The sequence below is a fragment of the Castanea sativa genome, chromosome 3 (genome assembly GCF_040712315.1).
Source record: "Castanea sativa cultivar Marrone di Chiusa Pesio chromosome 3, ASM4071231v1".
Classification (NCBI taxonomy): Eukaryota; Viridiplantae; Streptophyta; class Magnoliopsida; order Fagales; family Fagaceae; genus Castanea; species Castanea sativa.
Window position 1 is genome coordinate 20333125 of NC_134015.1, and position 17543 is coordinate 20350667.

Genomic DNA, 17543 nt, shown 5'->3' on the forward strand with positions numbered 1-17543 from the left:
GAAGGTGTCGGCTAGATCTTTGACGTGTGAAGGTATTGTTTTACTCTTCACCACCATATCATCTACGTACACCTCAATGGTCTTCCCTAGTTGCTGTTCAAACATTCTAGTCATCATTCTCTGGTAGGTAGCCCCAGCATTCTTCAACCCGAATGACATGACCTTATAGTGGTAGTTCCCTATTGGAGTAATGAAAGCAGTTTTCTCCTGATCTTCCAATGCTAGTGGAATCTGATGGTAACCCTGGAAGGCGTCCAAAAAACTCATTCGAGAATGTCCGACAGTGGCATCCACCAGTTGATCAATACGTAGCATTGGGAACGAATCCTTGGGGCAGGCCTTGTTCAAATCTGTGAAGTCCACACATACTCTCCACGTTCCATTCTTCTTTTTAACCACAACTGTATGCGCCAACCATTCGGGGTAGAAAATTTCTTTAATAGCCCCAGCCCTCTTGAGTTTAAGCACCTCTTCCTTTACAGTCTCGACATGCTCTTTGGAAGAACGTCGAGGTGGCTGCCTTCTCGGCACAATGGCAGGGTTGACATTCAAACGATGACAAATGAAGTTCGGATCTACGCCTGGAGCCTCATAAGGGTCCCATGCAAAAACATCAATATTGTCCTTCAGAAATTCCAACAACTCCATCTTCTCCTGGTGTGGCAAACATATGCCTACTTGGAAGAACCTCTTTGGATCATCGGCTATCAGAAACTTCTCTAACTCCTCACAACGAGCCTCCTCTCCGTCACCATTCCAGTGCATCAGAGCCGTTAACCGGCTATAAGTCTTTGGTGATCGTAGCCAAAGACTCGGCTTCCGTCCGGTGTAGCACCGGCAGCCGATATGCATTGCCTAGCCACCAATTGGCCGCCGAGGACCTCTTCAACACATTCCCGAGGGGAACTTAACTTTAACATGCAAGGTAGATGAGACGGCTACTAAGAACGTGCAGCCATGGCTCGGCGAGGATGGTCAGTATAATGGAGAGTACGCATCAACCACAATGAAATCCACCTCAACCGTTTCGAGTCGGATTGAACGGGCAAACGGATCCGTCCCTTCGGCACAACGGCCTCTCCCTTCGAAGCTTATAAGTGGCGAGTCATAAGGAGTAAGATCTTCCAAATTGATCTTAACCTCCCTTAAATAGATCGTGTACATGATATCTGCACCGCCGCCCGATCTATCATCACCCTCCTCACATCATAGTTCCCTATCCTAAGCGTAACTACAAGAGCATCTTCATGGGGTTGGATAGTCCCTACCTTATCCTCCTCGGAAAATCCCAAGACGGGCAAATTTAGCTTCAACCTCTTTGGCCTGTAGCCCAACTCCTCGGCCTGAGGATGTGAAACTGCCATCACCCCCGCGGGACCTCGAGCCACTGCCAGTGTGCAGCAAAAATAACATTAATTGTTCCTAACGCCGCCGAGATGAATTATTCCTCTGATTGTTTGAACCGCATTGACCGCCCCCGCCCAGGTTGGCACAAGTGCTGCTTCAGTTTTCCTTCACTGACAAGCTGCTCTAAATGGTTCCAAAGGGTCCGACAATTCTCGGTAGTGTGGCCCACATCCTGATGGTATTGGCAGAAAAGGTTCTGGTTCCTCTTTGTGGGATCTCCTGCCATCTTGCTAGGCCACCTGAAGAAGGGCTCCTTAAGAACTTTTTCCAGCAACTGATGTACTGGTTCTCGGAACATAGTGTTCACGGCTTGAGGTGCTGCCGAGCCGGGCTGCCCAACGTAATCTCTTCTCGGCTTGTTATTGTGGTACATGTCCGACCTGAAATCCCTTCTTTCCTGCGAGATAACCTTCTCCTTACCCTTTCCTTGCTGTTGGTCTTCCTCCACCCTCTTGTACTCGTCAATACGGTCCATGAGGCGACGTACGCTGCGGACGGGCTTTTTAGTCAAAGACTTTCTCAGGTAGTGATCAGTAGGAAGACCTACCTTAAAGGTATTGAGCGCCACCTCATCAAAGTCGCCATCTATTTCATTAAACATCTCCCAGTAACGGTCGGAGTATGCTTTCAACGTCTCCCCTTCCCTCATGGTCATGGATAACAGCGAGTCCAATGGCCGAGGTACTCTGCTACACGTAATGAACCGCGAAGCGAATGCTCTAGTAAACTCCCCAAACGAACCTATAGACCCCGATTTAAGGCCGTTGAACCACCTCATAGCAACAGGTCCCAAGCTAGAGGGGAAAACTTTACACATCAGGGTCTCGTTGTGAGAGTGCACCGTCATCCTCTGGTTAAAGTGACTCACGTGCTCCACCGGATCAGTCCGGCCATTGTAGATGGTAAAGGTGGGTTGAGTAAACCTCCTAGGAAGCCTCCCCTTCTCAATCCTCCGTGAAAATGGAGATTTGGAGAGTTGGTGCAACGCCCGACTCATAGCATTATTCCCTAAGCCCCTAGAAGGAAGCTTCTTGCGTCTGCGAGCTGGCTGGTCGTCCTCCTCACCAGAGGACATTGCACTGGGGGGTGAGCATGACCTTGAGTTGTAGCTACCTCCCCGTACCTCCTCTAAGGAAGGATTAGATGAGGACGGTGAAGACCTGCGTCTGGCGCGGCGTAACTTTCTCTTCAAACGATTAATCTCCTTCTGCATGGCTTTAGCACCATCTTCATGGGTGGTGCTACCCCCACCATGAGTATGGCTAGCCCCGGGGTATTCTGTATGGACACTTCCCTCACGATCCCTTCGACGCTCAAGACGCTCGAAAAGATCCTCCGGTGTCGATCCCCACTCTGCATGGTGAGAACCCAAGCCTGCCATAGGATCCCAACTCCTTCCAGACTAGATTTCCCACAGACGGCGCCAATTGTAAGTGCACAATTGCACCTGAACCCAAAGACAACTACGGGCTCAGGCCCAATGAGCCTTAGACAATAAAATTTGTAGAGCGTGGGCTTGTAACCTAGATTAGAAGTGATGAGGACTTGATAACGGGCTAAGAGTTACAAACACATGTAGATAACAAAAGATAACTGAAAATAGGCCTCCTCGGACGTAAACCGAGGACCACTTCTGTATTATTGCTATTTCTTCCTCAGAAGTTACAATTCTTAGTTTCTTTCTTTGTTGCTCCTTTCCCTTTCTCTGGCCTCCACCCCCCTTAAATACTTCATTCCTTGATACTTTTTGAATAGTGACTAGAAGTTTCAGTCCTATTGTTCAGGGGTCACTTCCCCATTAATACGGCCAGGGGGTAGGTGCAGAGCCTTTAATGCGGAGGTGGCAGCCTTTGCACTTGATATTTTCTTTAACAATTGTGCATCTAGAAGGTTCAGGGTGTCCCCTTTTAACCATTAGTCTTTCCAGAGTTGTGCCTTGACCTTCATAATGAAGTCTTGAGTCTTCTTGGATCTGTCCGAGGAGAAGCTCGCTCTCGGCTGTACCCTCGGATCCTCGGCGTATGGGCCAATTTGTAGAGTTTAATTCTGGAGTAGGTCGGCCTTCCATGCTACAGTCCAAAGGCCCATATGCCCATTCGGGTCCTTTTACTCCCCACACCTTACTTAATAACTTTTTAATTAAATTAATGTTTTAAATTTTACTATTAATTACACATTCTCTTTGAACTTTAAACATGAAAATTTTTAGTCAATCAATTTTTATTGGAAAAGATTAATTTTAATCCGGGTGGTAAGAAATTTAGGGGGTGTTTGGTAGAGTAGTTTGAGATGAGATTTTTGTAGTTTTTTGAAATTTATGTGGGTGAAAAAATGTGTGAAAATGTGTGTAAAATTGTTTAAAATGTAAAAATGTGAGTTTGAGATTGTGTAACAAACAGGCCCTTAATCTTCAATTTTTAAATAGTAACAAATAAAATTATGAACTTGTTTTATTGTAACACCATTCGCTATTATGGGTTGTTTTGATGATCTATAAAATTGAGGAGAGAGAGAAGCAATTATTTGTTATTATATTTTAAAAATAGAGAATATCAATTGCTTTTTCTAACTTCTATTGCTGAGAAAAGTAATATGCCTCTTTTAATAAAAAAAAATTAAAAAAAAAAAAACCAATAACCTTCCCTGAAAATGCCCACCTATAGCAAATTTATGCTGCCCATTTTGAATTTTCCCAAATATTTGAAACTTGTGTGCTTTCCATATCACTATTTTTAAAGTATTTTGGATCATATAATTTATGGATAGTTTGAAATTAAACACCATGCTTTTAGAAATAAATTAAACCTTATACTTCTGAAAACATTTTAGTTCAAACTATAAACAAATAACAGTGATATCATTAACAAAAAAATTATTAAACAAAAAAATTTCAACACGTGTTTGTTATAGAGGAGCATTATTTCATTTTAAGTTATATTTCGCTGTTTTATCATTTTTATGTGGTGTTTGGTACGGGGTAATGTTTTAAGATTTTCAAGAATATTTAAAAATTTTCATTTTTGGTTGTAAATCACGATAGAGAATCAGATGCCAGGTGAATTTGGATTCCACCTTTAAACCTTTCTCAATAAAAATGTGGATTCCCTTTAAAACAGGTGGGTATCTAGATTCTCAAACTTAAAGGAAATTATATTTTTTATAAATTGACAATTTTAACCCATTTTTCCTTATCATTTAAGCAATTAAGATAAAATATAAAACAAATCATCAATATTTTTTCCATTGTCCTTATCTTTTCCCGCCAAAATAATATAAACAGGATAAACAACTTTGTTGATATATTCTTTAACAAAATTCTATTTAGGTTTCACGTGTGGGAAAAAAAAGTTTGAAGGGGACCCTCCATTTTTGTCAGGTATTCACTTTTGCTGTTGTGTGTATGTTGCTCAACAAATTATTAATAATTTATATTTTGTTTTTTATTATTTATTTAGATGAAGATTTTTTTTAAATGACTTGGTAGTTTATATTCAAATTTAAGGATAGAATGAGAAAAATAGATATTCATTTAAGATTTCTGGGAATAAATCAAATATTATTATCTCACATTCCTAAAAATCTTAAAAGATTTCCAATGAAACCAAACATAGGAATAGCTACATTCATAAGTATCCAGATTGTAAGGAATCACATTCCTAGGAATCTGGATAGAGTAATATGGATTCTCCTGTATCAAACACCACATTATAGTTTTATGTAAGCATTTTATATTAATAAGTTTATGGGTTAAATTGAAATACTTAAAAAACGTAGTGTTTAATTTGAAGTTTATGAATGTGGGGTATTTAATTTCTAAATTCTAAGGATTTCAACAACAGATTTCTAAATTCTAAGGTTTAAAAAATTAATTATCATCTGATTGATTAAAAAGCCTATCCCTTTTGTTTCCTTTTTATTAGTTTATATTTAGTATGTTATTTAATGTTGTATACTTGTATACATCCCTCTTGATAATATATATATATATATATATATATATATATATATATATATATATTAAAAAAAAAGAAAAAAAAAGAGAAGAAGAAGAAGATAATTGAAAAGCAAGCAAACACACAGGTGAAAAATCTTAATTTCAAATCTAATTTAGGTAGGTTTTTCCTTCAACAGTTGTGTTAGGCCCTAAGAAAATAAATCCACATTATTAACAATGGTTAAATGTTAATTTTAAACGTTTGGGTCTTTTAGTGACTATTGGCCCGTTTTACTCTAATAAGTAATATCATATAAGAATGTCAAAATTATATAATAATAAAAGTATAATAATTTTTTATGGGACATATTATATATATTTTTTGATCAAGGACATATAATAGGAAATGCAATGTAGATATTTAAATTCCCCATTTTCCTTTTATTGTAACATTTGAATTAAAAACATAACAACAAAAATAAAATCACCAAAGAAAAAAAAACATAAAATCCAATCCAACAGCTAAGAACAAAACACTATAAATTATAGTATTTAAAATGTAATTTTTATTTTGATTGATTAAAAGCCTTCCCTTTTTGTTTCCTTTATATAAGTTTATATTTGGTATGTTATATAATGTTATAAATATTCCTATTGTTAAAAAAGAAAATTAATAGGAAAATAAAATTGAGAAAATCTCAATTTAGATCCAATTGAGGCAAATTTTTCTTCCATGCTTATATTAGGCCTAAGAAAATAAATCCACATTATCAATATTGGTTGGACATTAACTCTAAAGGGTTAGGTATTCTAACGATTATTTGCCCATCTTACTCTTGAAACATATAAAAATTTCAAAACTTGTTATAAGTCGTATAGGAAATGCAATGGAGATATTTATTTGCCTAAAGTCCAAATCAAAATCAAATCAACAAAAGAGCGATAGTATGAATCAGGGTTCAAATCCTCTATTTTTCATTTATTGTAACATTTGAATTGGCAAAAAAAATTAAATCACCAAAAACGAATCCAATAGCTAAGAGCGAAAGTATTTTTTTCTTTTAAAAATTTCCACAAATCTAAATAATAATTTGGTTATTAAACTATTGACTCGATTAATTGTGTCAACGATTGAGGGTCTATATGAATACAATAAAAAAGAAGAGTGATCAAATTGATTTTATTCACTAATTGGAGGGTCAATTAGTAATTTACCCAAAATTGTTATTTAAAAAAATCTCAACCCAAATCTAAACACGCTCTCTCCTCAAATGGAAGACAATGGAATTATAGTACTCTTGTTTCAAAATGCCTTGGAAGTCAAGACATCAAATCACACAACATAAAATCCAATCTAACGGCAAAGAAAGTGAACACACAAATTCTTTTTAATTTTTTTATAATATTAAAAATAGAAAAAATAAAATAAAATCCTATCCCACAAAACACACACTCTTTTTTTCTGTGTTGCACTCAAAATGGAACCACAAAATCAACCACCCACAATAAAAAAAACACCACTAGATTTTAGACAACACACCACCACAAAATCTAATCCAACGCCTCACATCTCTCACACTAAATAATATATATTTTTTTTAAAAAAAAATTCTTCACTTTCTTTTTTATCCCATTTTAAACACACTCACACACACAATTTTTGTTTTGTTTTTTAAAATAAAATTTAAAATAAAAAAAATAAAAAAATCTCATTCCACACACAGTCACACACTCTCAACTCTCTCTGCCTCTCTCTCTCTTTCTCTCTCTTTTTCTCTCTCTCTCTCTCTCTCTCTCTCTCTCTCTCAAATGGAACCCAATGAAAACCAACTCACCTCCTACTACCACCACCACCAACATCAGCATCAGCATCACCAGAATCCCACTTCCTCACCCACCAATGGCCTCCTGCCACCTGGCGACACCGTAAGTGGGGCCCACCTCGTTTACCCTCCTCAGTCTCACCCCCCCTCCTCCTCCTCCGCCGCGGCCGTGACAACAAACACTGCCACCACCGCCGTTGCCACTGCGAACACTAACGCTAACAGTACTGCACCCAACACGACGCCGTCTTCGGGGCTAGAGGGGAAGAGAAAACGAGGCCGCCCGAGGAAGTACGGGACCCCCGAGCAAGCCCTCGCCGCTAAAAAGGCAGCTGCCGCCGCTGCTACTGCTCAACAACAACAACAACAACAACAGCACCACCACCACCACCACCAACAGCAACAGCAGCAAACGACGTCGTCTCACTCGACTTCGTCTTCAAAAGAGAGGAAGGAGCCTCACTCTTCTTCTTCCAAGAAATCTAATCTTCTCGCTTCTGGTGAGAGTCTCTCTCTGTATATTTCAGTTTTTTGGAGGGGCTTGTTTGCAAATTCGGTTTTGGGGTTTGTTTGTTTGTTTGCTTGCTTGTTTGGTGTTTTTTTGTTTTATTTTTTTATTTTTTTTTAGTGGGAATTTTCTTCGAAAAGAATGAGTGGCCCAGTGGCCAAGGCTAAGGTTTACTTGCACGTGACGTGAGTTATGGTTTGGTTTATTAATTAAGAATTTCTTATAACTTGAAGGGCTTTGTTGCAAATTTTTGTTATATTTTTACTTTACTTCAAAATTAAGTATTTCTTATGAAGAGGGGACACTGAATCTCATTTTGATGCATTGTTTATTTGTTTTGTTTGTTCCAACTAGCTGGTGGGTGTTTGTGACATCATTTTTGTCATTGGGTGCTTTAATTGGGATTTCTTGTGTTTTGGAGGAGTTGGGTTGCAATTTTGACAATGAGATACAGTGAGCATTTTAAATATAAATAAGGTTGTTTAAAAAAACAATACCAAAAAAAAAAAAGAAGTTTTATTTAAAAAGGTTAAATTTTTTTGAATTCTACCTTTTATCTCAAAAAAGGTTATATTTTGAAAAGGTGCTATTTGAAAATGTGTTATCAATCAGACAAGTTTATTGGATAAAGAAGTACAGCTTTATCTGGAGAATTTTGATGATTATTTAAAAAATTTGTATATTCTATTTTTTTTAATGATGAAATTAAGCTAAAGTAAACATTCCCTTTGCCTTTTGTGCTGTTTTTTAAATTATTGGCAATAGCTGGGTTTTGTTTGCATTTTTTTTTTTGGTATTATAAAAAATACTAATGCATTGTATTTGTGATTCTGTAGTTGGTGTTTTTGTGCTGTTATCCTTAAAAGAAGCACCCTTTTTTTTATTTTTTGGGTTTGTTGCATAAAAGTTGATTTTTTCTGGTCAATGTTCAAAGCTTTGCTGCTTTCATTGAATTTTTGAGATTTTTCTGGTCAATGTTCAAAGTTTGCTATTTTCATTGAGTTTATGTAGAATATGCTGCAAAATCATGAAATTATGAGACTTTTGATGCATTTTATTAGAATCACACTTGCTTTTATTTAATCAAATTTCTGATATTATTATATTGTTCTGCAGTACTTTTACTATTCGGTTTCAAAAGATACTTTTTTTTTTTAAAATTTGGTTGCCCAGCTTGCCATTTCAAAGTATGATTAGTCTTATTGTCATTTGGCAAGTATGTCATTGGCTTGGAACTCAAAATTGGCAGGACTTGAAATAAGAGAAATAAAAGATATGACATTTAAGATCAGCGACTTGTAGACAATACTTCAAAAGTTTACCAAATTTATTGGTGTGTGTTGACTCTCAATAACATTAGATTGGTTGAGGATGATGCTCTTTGAAAAATTGGGAATAAAATGTTATCTTATGGTTGCTATGTGCTTTTCAATTTGAAAAAATGGGAAGTTTTATGATTAAGTAACACCATAAATAATTCATTTGTGAGAAGAAGTGCTGATTGACCTTAAAACTTTTATTCTTGAAGGTGGATGTGATTGAGACAATAAGATTTAGATGGGCTAAAATAACTAGCAAAAGTTTGTGCGATAAATGTGTGGCTCAAATTGTGAACATAGTATAGTGGCTAAGTAGCACGATTAATTCCCCATCATTTGGAGTAGCTCAGTGGCATGCAATTGAAATAATTGAGATTCATGTGTATGAGAATTTTGTTGATAACTTAATGCAATGGAAGGCCTAATTGTTTCGTTATATTACACTGTACAAATACATTTTGTGGTTTTCCAATTAGCTATTATTTAGTTATTTACAGCCCTAGAACCTGATCTTTTTAGTGGTTACTTACATCACACTTATGGCCATGATTTCTACCACTACTAGTGTGCCATAGTTCTTGTTCGTCAACGTGCAAATAGGTAATCCCTGAATTGGCATCTAATAAGATTGTGATATACATTAGTATTACCTTTAATTGGTTGGGTATTATCTTCTGTGAAGTTGCATAGCTATTGTGATTAGTAAATGCTTACTGCATTCATTTATTTTGCAATATTGAAACAAAAACACAAATTTGATTTAAACTTATTCTTTTTTAGTTGGATTTTCGCTGGGTAACATTTGACATTTTTTTTTTATAGGAACATTTGGCATTTATTTTTATTTTTTTCGTTGATTAGTGAGCATTAAGTATACTTTACAATACTTATGTGGTTCTCCTACTTCCTACTGGTTGATACAGGTAATGCAGGGCAAGGATTTACACCGCATGTTATTTCTGTAGCTGCTGGCGAGGTAGATATATATAATTTTTTTTTGGTATTGCTTGTGATCACATACACATGCATGCATTTGTATTTGCACATGCTTATAATATTCAAATAATCTCAGTAAGGGGCTTGTATCGTGTATATACTCCCCATGCACTAGGGCTATGCCCTCTTTTGATATTTTTTTTCCTTATTAATTTTTTGTTATCTTTCAAAAACATAATCTTATTCTAGTATTTGTTATCCTGAAGTAAAAAACAAGTGCAGTCTATCTGTTCTGTAGAGTGGGTTTTGGGTGAAATGGGTGGGAACTATGTTTCTTTCTTGATCCTGGTTAATGGGAAACTCAATATGGCAACCCCAATTTCTACTCCATTTAATAGTTGGAAACCTCACCAGGGAGATTATTTGATTCTATTTTATTGTCAAAGACCTCAGTAGGCTAGTGTTGATAATTTAATCAAGTTATTTATCAAAATAAATAAATAAATAATCAAGTTATTTGTTTAATACTGCTAACATTATGTTCCGCTTCTAATTTTGCGAATGGCATTATAAGCACATGGCATTTCTCTGTTTTTCTAAGTTTAATATAGGGATGGTAGGAGGATCTAATCTTAATTGATGTGGGGTGTGGGGATGCGGCCTTCATACATGCACAGATATATTTCCTGATTTTTTTTTCATTGCTGAAGACAAGAATGCCTCCATTGCGTCTACAAGGTATTTGCTTGAGGAGCATTTTCAGTCATTCAACCCTATGCTAATGTTTCCTTTCAAGGATTGGGACCTAGAATCAGTTGATGTGCTCAGGGGTGGGTAATGACAATATGTTTAGTTTAACCCAAAATGTTAGATTGACATATCTGTTTTCATGGGTTGCATTGAGGATCAGATGATATCCATATGCAAAGAAGTGTTTTTGGTGCAAAAAAGTTCCAAGAAAGTTGCTTGTACAGCAGTATGACATACAATTATTATGGGATAATCTAATAAAAAGTCATTCTAGTAAAATTGATGTTGTTTGTGTAGGCTAGTAGTAGATTGCGTTTTCTTTTTGTGAGATAGTTGCGGTCCTTAGTTTTTATTTTCTTTGGTTTTCATTGCGTTATGCTTAGGGGGGTGGTTGATGTGGCTTTTCTGCTGTAAGGGAATGTTTGGACATTACTTACCGGGAAAAAAAGAGTAATGTTTGGACAACAGAAGTGTAGTTCTGTTTGGAATGTGCTGCCGCTTTGTCTCATGTGGAGAGGAACAACCAACATGTAGAGCTTAATTCTGATTGACCACGGGTGGGAGAATCCATATTTCCATGTCCCTGGATTTTTAACTTTCTGTTGTAATTTGTTAGGAGTACCTGATTTCTTCTCTTCTAATAAAAGTGAACAATATATTTTTTTTTGCAAGTAGCAGTTGTGTCATCTAGAGGTTGAGCTTTGGTGCGATGGCAAGCGCCTTCCACCAAAAGCGACAGGTTGCGGGTTCGATTCTGGGAATCAGCCTCTCCAATAACTTGGGGTAAGGTTGTTTATCATGACCTCTCCTAGATCCCCCAAAAGTGGAAGCTTTGTGAATTGGGTATGACCTTTTTTTTAGGTAGTCATGTCATCTCAGACATGTTATTTACTAGAGTGATTAGATATATCTTCAGGTACTTTAAACTGCTGGTGAAGTTTCAAATCTCTCTCAGGAGAGGTGAGGAATGCTTTAGGAAAGTATGCCTTGTTTTGATGAATCCAAATTATTTTGCAAATTTTGTATGTGGAAGATGGTCAAGCCAGACTCAGGAAGATGTTAGGGGTTGTATATCAGGTTAAATTATTATTATTTATTAAACGTTTGGCTTATGACTTCTTATTCTACATTCTGTTAGATGTTTTTAATGATTTCCCTTTTTATTTGTTGGAGCAAGTCAGTCTTTTGAATTTTTTATTTCCTTTTTTCAGAAACAGTACTTTTATTGATGACAAAAAGGGATTTTGAGTATGCACAAAACTCTTGTAAAGAATAATACAAAAAACAGATTTATAATCTATATGAAAGGGGATCTATAAAATTGACACATGAATGCCTCTCAGTAACTCCACGCAATGAGATCAAATTTGATGTAAACTCTGATTTTTTTCCCCTTCTTTAGTTAGTGTTTTATGTAAGGTTGAAATTTATTTTCCTAGTTTGAATAAAATTTACATTTCTTATAAAAAATAATTATAAAAAAATATAAAGGTGAAATTTATGTGTCTGAAACTCTAAAGTGGGTCATACAGCTACTTAACTCCTGCTTCAAAGACTACCAGTTTACCCAAATGTGATTCTGATATCTTTGGTTCAAACTTTTGGTTAGTTACTAGACAGTGTAAAGAAGTACTGTCTTGTTAGTGTTAATGTGTTATCATTTTTACCAACAAAAAAAAATAATAATAATGTGTTATAATTAATTTTTGGAGATTTCTGGATGCTGGTTAGCATTTCCTCTCTGGTTCTGTAACTGATGTTTTATTTGTTATATATTATACCTATTGCCAAGAGCCTTGTAGTTCAATTGACACCTCTTGGTGTTTTCAACAAATATGTCCAGTTTTCAAATCCCCCTTCCCCCCCACTGTAACTATTGATAAAAATGTTATAGATACCTGTTACTGCTTAAATTATACTTAATGTAGTTTGGATTCAATTTTGTATGAGAATTTTCTTTTAAAGTCTGAATGGTCATTATTCTGAAGGTAAACTGAAAATGTTGTTGGGTTTCCGGGTATTTTTCAATTGGAAGTCATCTTTTATTTTTTTATTTTTAATTGGGGTTGGAAATAAGTACATGCAGTATTCCATGGTGTTTTACCTTCTCCTGTTGATTGGTTTTGGTTAATTTGGCTCCTCTGTGTAGCATTTGCCTCCAAATGAGCTCATGATTTGTAAAGACATAAATACTAATTTAAGAGGAAAAGAAATCAATTATTAATGTGATTGACAGGAATAGATATCTTTGATCAGATGCACAATGAGATTGATATTCACAGCAACCAAGGATTCAAACTGTATGTAGAAGCGACAGACTAAATTAAATACAATCATGTGCATCAATCAATTTGATCCCTAATTGATCATGATAAAGCTGCATTAGAATTTAAGTATATTGTTGGAACACTTGATAGGAATGAATGATGAATGGTGTTACTGCCCCATAATAGCTATGTACTGAAGGGCTTGGATAACTAAAAGTAATAAACTACGAATACTAGGTAGTGCTTTGAGGTAAGATGACAAATAAGAGAAAACACAAACATTACAAAAATTGTTGGAATATATTATGATAGATGATGATGAAGGTGACTTAGAATACCATTGGAAACAATGATGGTGAAGGTCTTGAGGTTGGAAATTCTTTAATTCAATTGAGAAGTCAGATAGAGAATGGTTCATTTAGTTTTGATATACTAATTTTGTGAGCTGAATACTATAATAAGTTGTGTAGAAATTATCAAAGTAAGACAGGAGAGAGAAATAAAATATTGTATAGACAATTTTTTTGCAGCAAATTTTACATTAACTATTATGCATGTTTTGACTTAATCTGATAGAAGAAGTTAAGAAAAAGGGAAGTGATCACCTTAACCTTCTCTAAGGAGATTAGTGCTTGGTGAATTTTGTTCAAGTTGATATTAAATTTTATAGTTGGTTCTTGGATGATAACAGTCAATGTGTTAGTGTATTAAAATGTCTTTCATTCTTATAGGGGTTTCATAGTTTTTGATAATTGCAATCTGATCGTTGGTTTGCCTTCACCCCATTTGTTGATTTATCCTCTTTGTATGGAAAAGCTGCTGATTTGAACTATCACTGGAAGAATTGTTTTCTTATTTCTAAACTTATCTCAAATTCATTTGAATAGGGCACAGCTTTGGTCCTTTATAATAACCATTCTTTTACTTTTGATTGGACCATGTGTAATGTGGGACCTACTGGCCTTGCTTTCCATAGGACAATTGAATACTGGAAGGGGGGGGGGGGGATGCAACTGTTATGAATGAGCCAATCAAAAGTAAAAGATGCATTCTTTTGCTTTATGAAAAGGGCTGAAACCAGATCTAGTTGAATATACATGGTAGCAGCTCCTCTGAGTTTTATTTTGCCGTTGAAAATATATTATACATCTTTATCTTAATATTGTCACTTGTTCATCTAGGATGGAGTTTTTGTTTTTTGGAATTTGTCCTTGCACTGAATGACCTAACATGCTTGGATTCCCACCCACCCCCCCCCCCCTTCTCACCCCCTGCCTTTTATTTTATTTTATTTCTGTTTTTAAAATATTTTATGGTTGTGTCTCAGTATCAGATTTATATCTGTCCTTGATAATTATCCTTGCCTTGCTTGTTGGATACTGATATTTTATAGATAATAGTTAATTTGGATGATATGTTTCAGTTTTTGGCTGTTTGCCCCTAACACAATATATTGATGCATTTGCTAGGATGTGGGACAGAAGATTATGATGTTCATGCAACAAAGTAAGCGTGAAATATGTATTTTGTCAGCATCTGGTTCAATTTCTAATGCTTCTCTGCGACAGCCAGCAACTTCTGGAGGCAATATTACTTATGAGGTAAAACAATTTTCTATGACTAATTGTTAGTTTTCTCTTAATGTTTGATGCAATTGAACTTAATTGAAAACATAGGTGCATATGGAAAGTACTCAAATAGGAATAAAAAAATTCCATGAGTGCACGCGCACACTTGCACATGCACATGCACACGAACATAATCTTTGACAAAACTCAAGGTTGGGTCCTTCACAGCGTAGAAGGTACCGGAAGATAATTATAGTGAAAGTCAAATAACTATAGTCCTATTCTTGCCATTAAAGGGAAATAAAAAGGTGGTGCCCACACTGTGTATGTTGTAGGTTAGTTGAATGTTATAGCAATGGCCTTGTAGCCCAAGTATAGTTCTCCTTTCAAAGGTAAGGTTTTGGGTTCAATTCATTGTGGAGAATTGTGGTGTTGAGGGTTTTTGTATTATTCAGGCAGAAAAATGGGAAAGGAAAATAATAGTAATAATAGCACGTTCTTATGAAAATGAATAAAGGAAAAAGTTGAGAGGAAACATCTTTTGTTGACATGTGCATGCATGTAGCTATACCTAAATTTTCCTGATTGACCTTATATGGTCCAGTTTTCAACAGTAAGCCCTTTGGTGATAAGTGAGTTTTAGCTTAGAAGGAAGTATCTATGTGCATGTAATCTATTACGTGTATCTTATCTCTCTCTCTCTCTCTTTTTAAATCTGGTTTTAAACAAAAAGAAAAGGGCTTAAAATGAATTGAAAATGTTTTTTTTATACATTTTAAGTGAGGTGCTGTCTGACCAAAAGGTCATTGACATGAATTGAACATTTTATTGATTGGTGGAATAATGTTGAATACCAATTCTATGTTACAAAGATGTTTGCCTTTAAGAATACGATGTTGTTCAGGATTACCTTCATATAATGTAAATTATTAGGGGTGAAATGTTATGATATTATGAAAATATAATTTCAGTGGTGATGAATGTGATGCTCAAGTGTAGGCCATCTGTACTTTGGACATCCTTGTAGAAAGATTTTATTTAGCTCTACCTCACACGGGACTTCAAATGAGGCTTAACCTTGTAAAATTTTATTGCTTGTTTAGAATGAGGCTTAACATCATGGAATTTAGTTCTTGTTTAGAATAAGGCGTAGCTATGCTAAAAGCATTAGGGTTTGGAATAAGGCATTTTGTTTTGAAGAGGGTTTGAAAAACACAATTTATTCTTACAGTTTTTGATTAAGGTATTTTGATCTAAAATTTTTTTGAATAAAATCATCAGGGTTTTACTTGATATTTTGGTGATGTTTCCATATTACTTTACCAACTTGTCTTTTTCAATTCTACATGAAACAAAACAGGATCAATTCCTTTCTGATGTAAACCAAGATACTTAGCATTTTTATTGCATGTGAACTCCCGATGGTTGTGTGGAATTAAGTTATCAATTAAATTTTAATTAAATATCAGCTCTATGAAGATCCTAAAGTGGACATTAGATGATATTCGGGAAGTTGAAATATTTGGTCACTAATTCTAATGTTGGTCTAATGGTGCTGATCCAGTAATTTGGATTGACAGTGTATGAAAATTTGTCGCGACTGCCTTCTACTTTCCAATCTAGTCATTTGATTGCGGTTGGCTAGAACAGCTGGTTGTAAGACTAACCACCAAAAAACTGAAATGGATATTTATTGTGTGCCAGAATATCTCAGATGGTCATATTCTTGTCAACTAGCTTCTTAAAAGGTTGCTCTTTCATCTGGTTAATCCCTTACTGCTGCCTGCTGGAGAATCTGATAAATTAAGTGTTTTTTCTTACTTTACAACTTGTTTTACGGCTCTGTCAAAGTATAACTCTCCTGAATACCCAATATTAGGGTCGGTTCGAGATTATTTCACTGTCTGGATCTTATGTACGTACTGAGCTTGGAGGGAGAACTGGAGGGCTCAGCATTTGTCTATCTAGTACAGATGGCCAAATTATTGGAGGAGGTGTCGGTGGACCACTAAAAGCTGCAGGCCCAGTACAGGTACTGTAGTAAATTGTTATTTGAATGAAAAAAATGGTTCTAACGTATACTGTAAGGCACAACTATTAGCTAAGATTTAGCCATTTTTGTGTCTCTGCATGTGCACACAAGAGGGGGTGGGGTAGCTGATTGTGCCTTTCATTTAATCTCGTGTTTTGAATGTTGCCAAGTTTTTGAAATAGTTATTGTCATGTCATCAGGCATTAAACGATTCCTTTTTTTTTTGGCCCAAGTTCATAGCAATTATTTCTGTTTGTTGATAATCAGTTCTTTGACTTACTAGTTAATTGCATCCACAGGTTATTGTTGGTACATTTATGCTCGACACCAAGAAAGATGTCAATGCGGGTATGAAAGTTGATGCTTCTGCCAGTAGAATGGCATCTCCAGTTGGTGGGGCATCAGTATCAAGTATAGGTTTCCACTCAGCTGTTGACTCATCTGGAAGTCATTTCATGATTCAACCTCGGGCCATGCATGTGACAACTTCACGGCCCACAGATTGGAGGGGTGGTCCTGCTGCCGGTTATGAATTGACAGGTATCATTTTCCTCTAAACACAGATAGATACAGATACAGATACAGATACAGATACTGAAAATTGTTGCTTTCTCTTGCAGGAAGAACAGGTCGTGGAGCACACCAATCTCCAGAAAATGGGGACTACGAGCAACTTCCAGATTGAGGATTACATTTGGGCTTCGAAAGCACTGTTTTTTTCCGTAGATAGATGTATAATATCTATGTATTCCGGAACTCAATCAGCTAATGCTGTTTATAGTATGCACCATCCATGAGAGGTTATATCCTCTGAGAATCACATGCTTGTGCATTTTGTTTTAATATTTTCCTGCCTCCATTGCTCATGGCCTAATTGCATATTGAGTGGATGGCTATTTTGTCGTTAGTCTAAGATAAATAATTTGTTAGCTATATGCTACCTTATATTTAAGCTTTTTTTTTACCCATAATAGATCTAGATTTGTGTATGTGGGTGAA

The 17543-nt window shown here is 35.8% G+C and overlaps 1 protein-coding gene across 1 annotated transcript; it reads left to right on the forward strand.

Annotated features, from left to right (window-relative positions):
- The first annotated feature begins 7062 nt into the window (after positions 1–7062).
- On the forward strand, positions 7063–17533 carry LOC142629299 (AT-hook motif nuclear-localized protein 14-like). The gene is made up of 6 exons (XM_075803260.1): positions 7063–7664; positions 9915–9967; positions 14414–14545; positions 16392–16544; positions 16844–17084; positions 17165–17533. Exons 1-6 carry the CDS (start codon positions 7151–7153, stop codon positions 17227–17229), a joined length of 1158 nt encoding a protein of 385 aa, XP_075659375.1. The 5' UTR covers positions 7063–7150; the 3' UTR covers positions 17230–17533.
- Positions 17534–17543: the final 10 nt, after the last annotated feature.

Coding starts and splice junctions, on each gene's coding strand:
- LOC142629299 (XM_075803260.1), top strand. CDS start 7,151: ATGGAACCCAATGAAAACCAACTCACCTCCTACTACCACCACCACCAA. Junction 9,968..14,413: donor TTTCTGTAGCTGCTGGCGAG/GTAGATATATAT, acceptor TGCATTTGCTAG/GATGTGGGACAGAAGATTAT. Junction 14,546..16,391: donor GAGGCAATATTACTTATGAG/GTAAAACAATTT, acceptor ACCCAATATTAG/GGTCGGTTCGAGATTATTTC.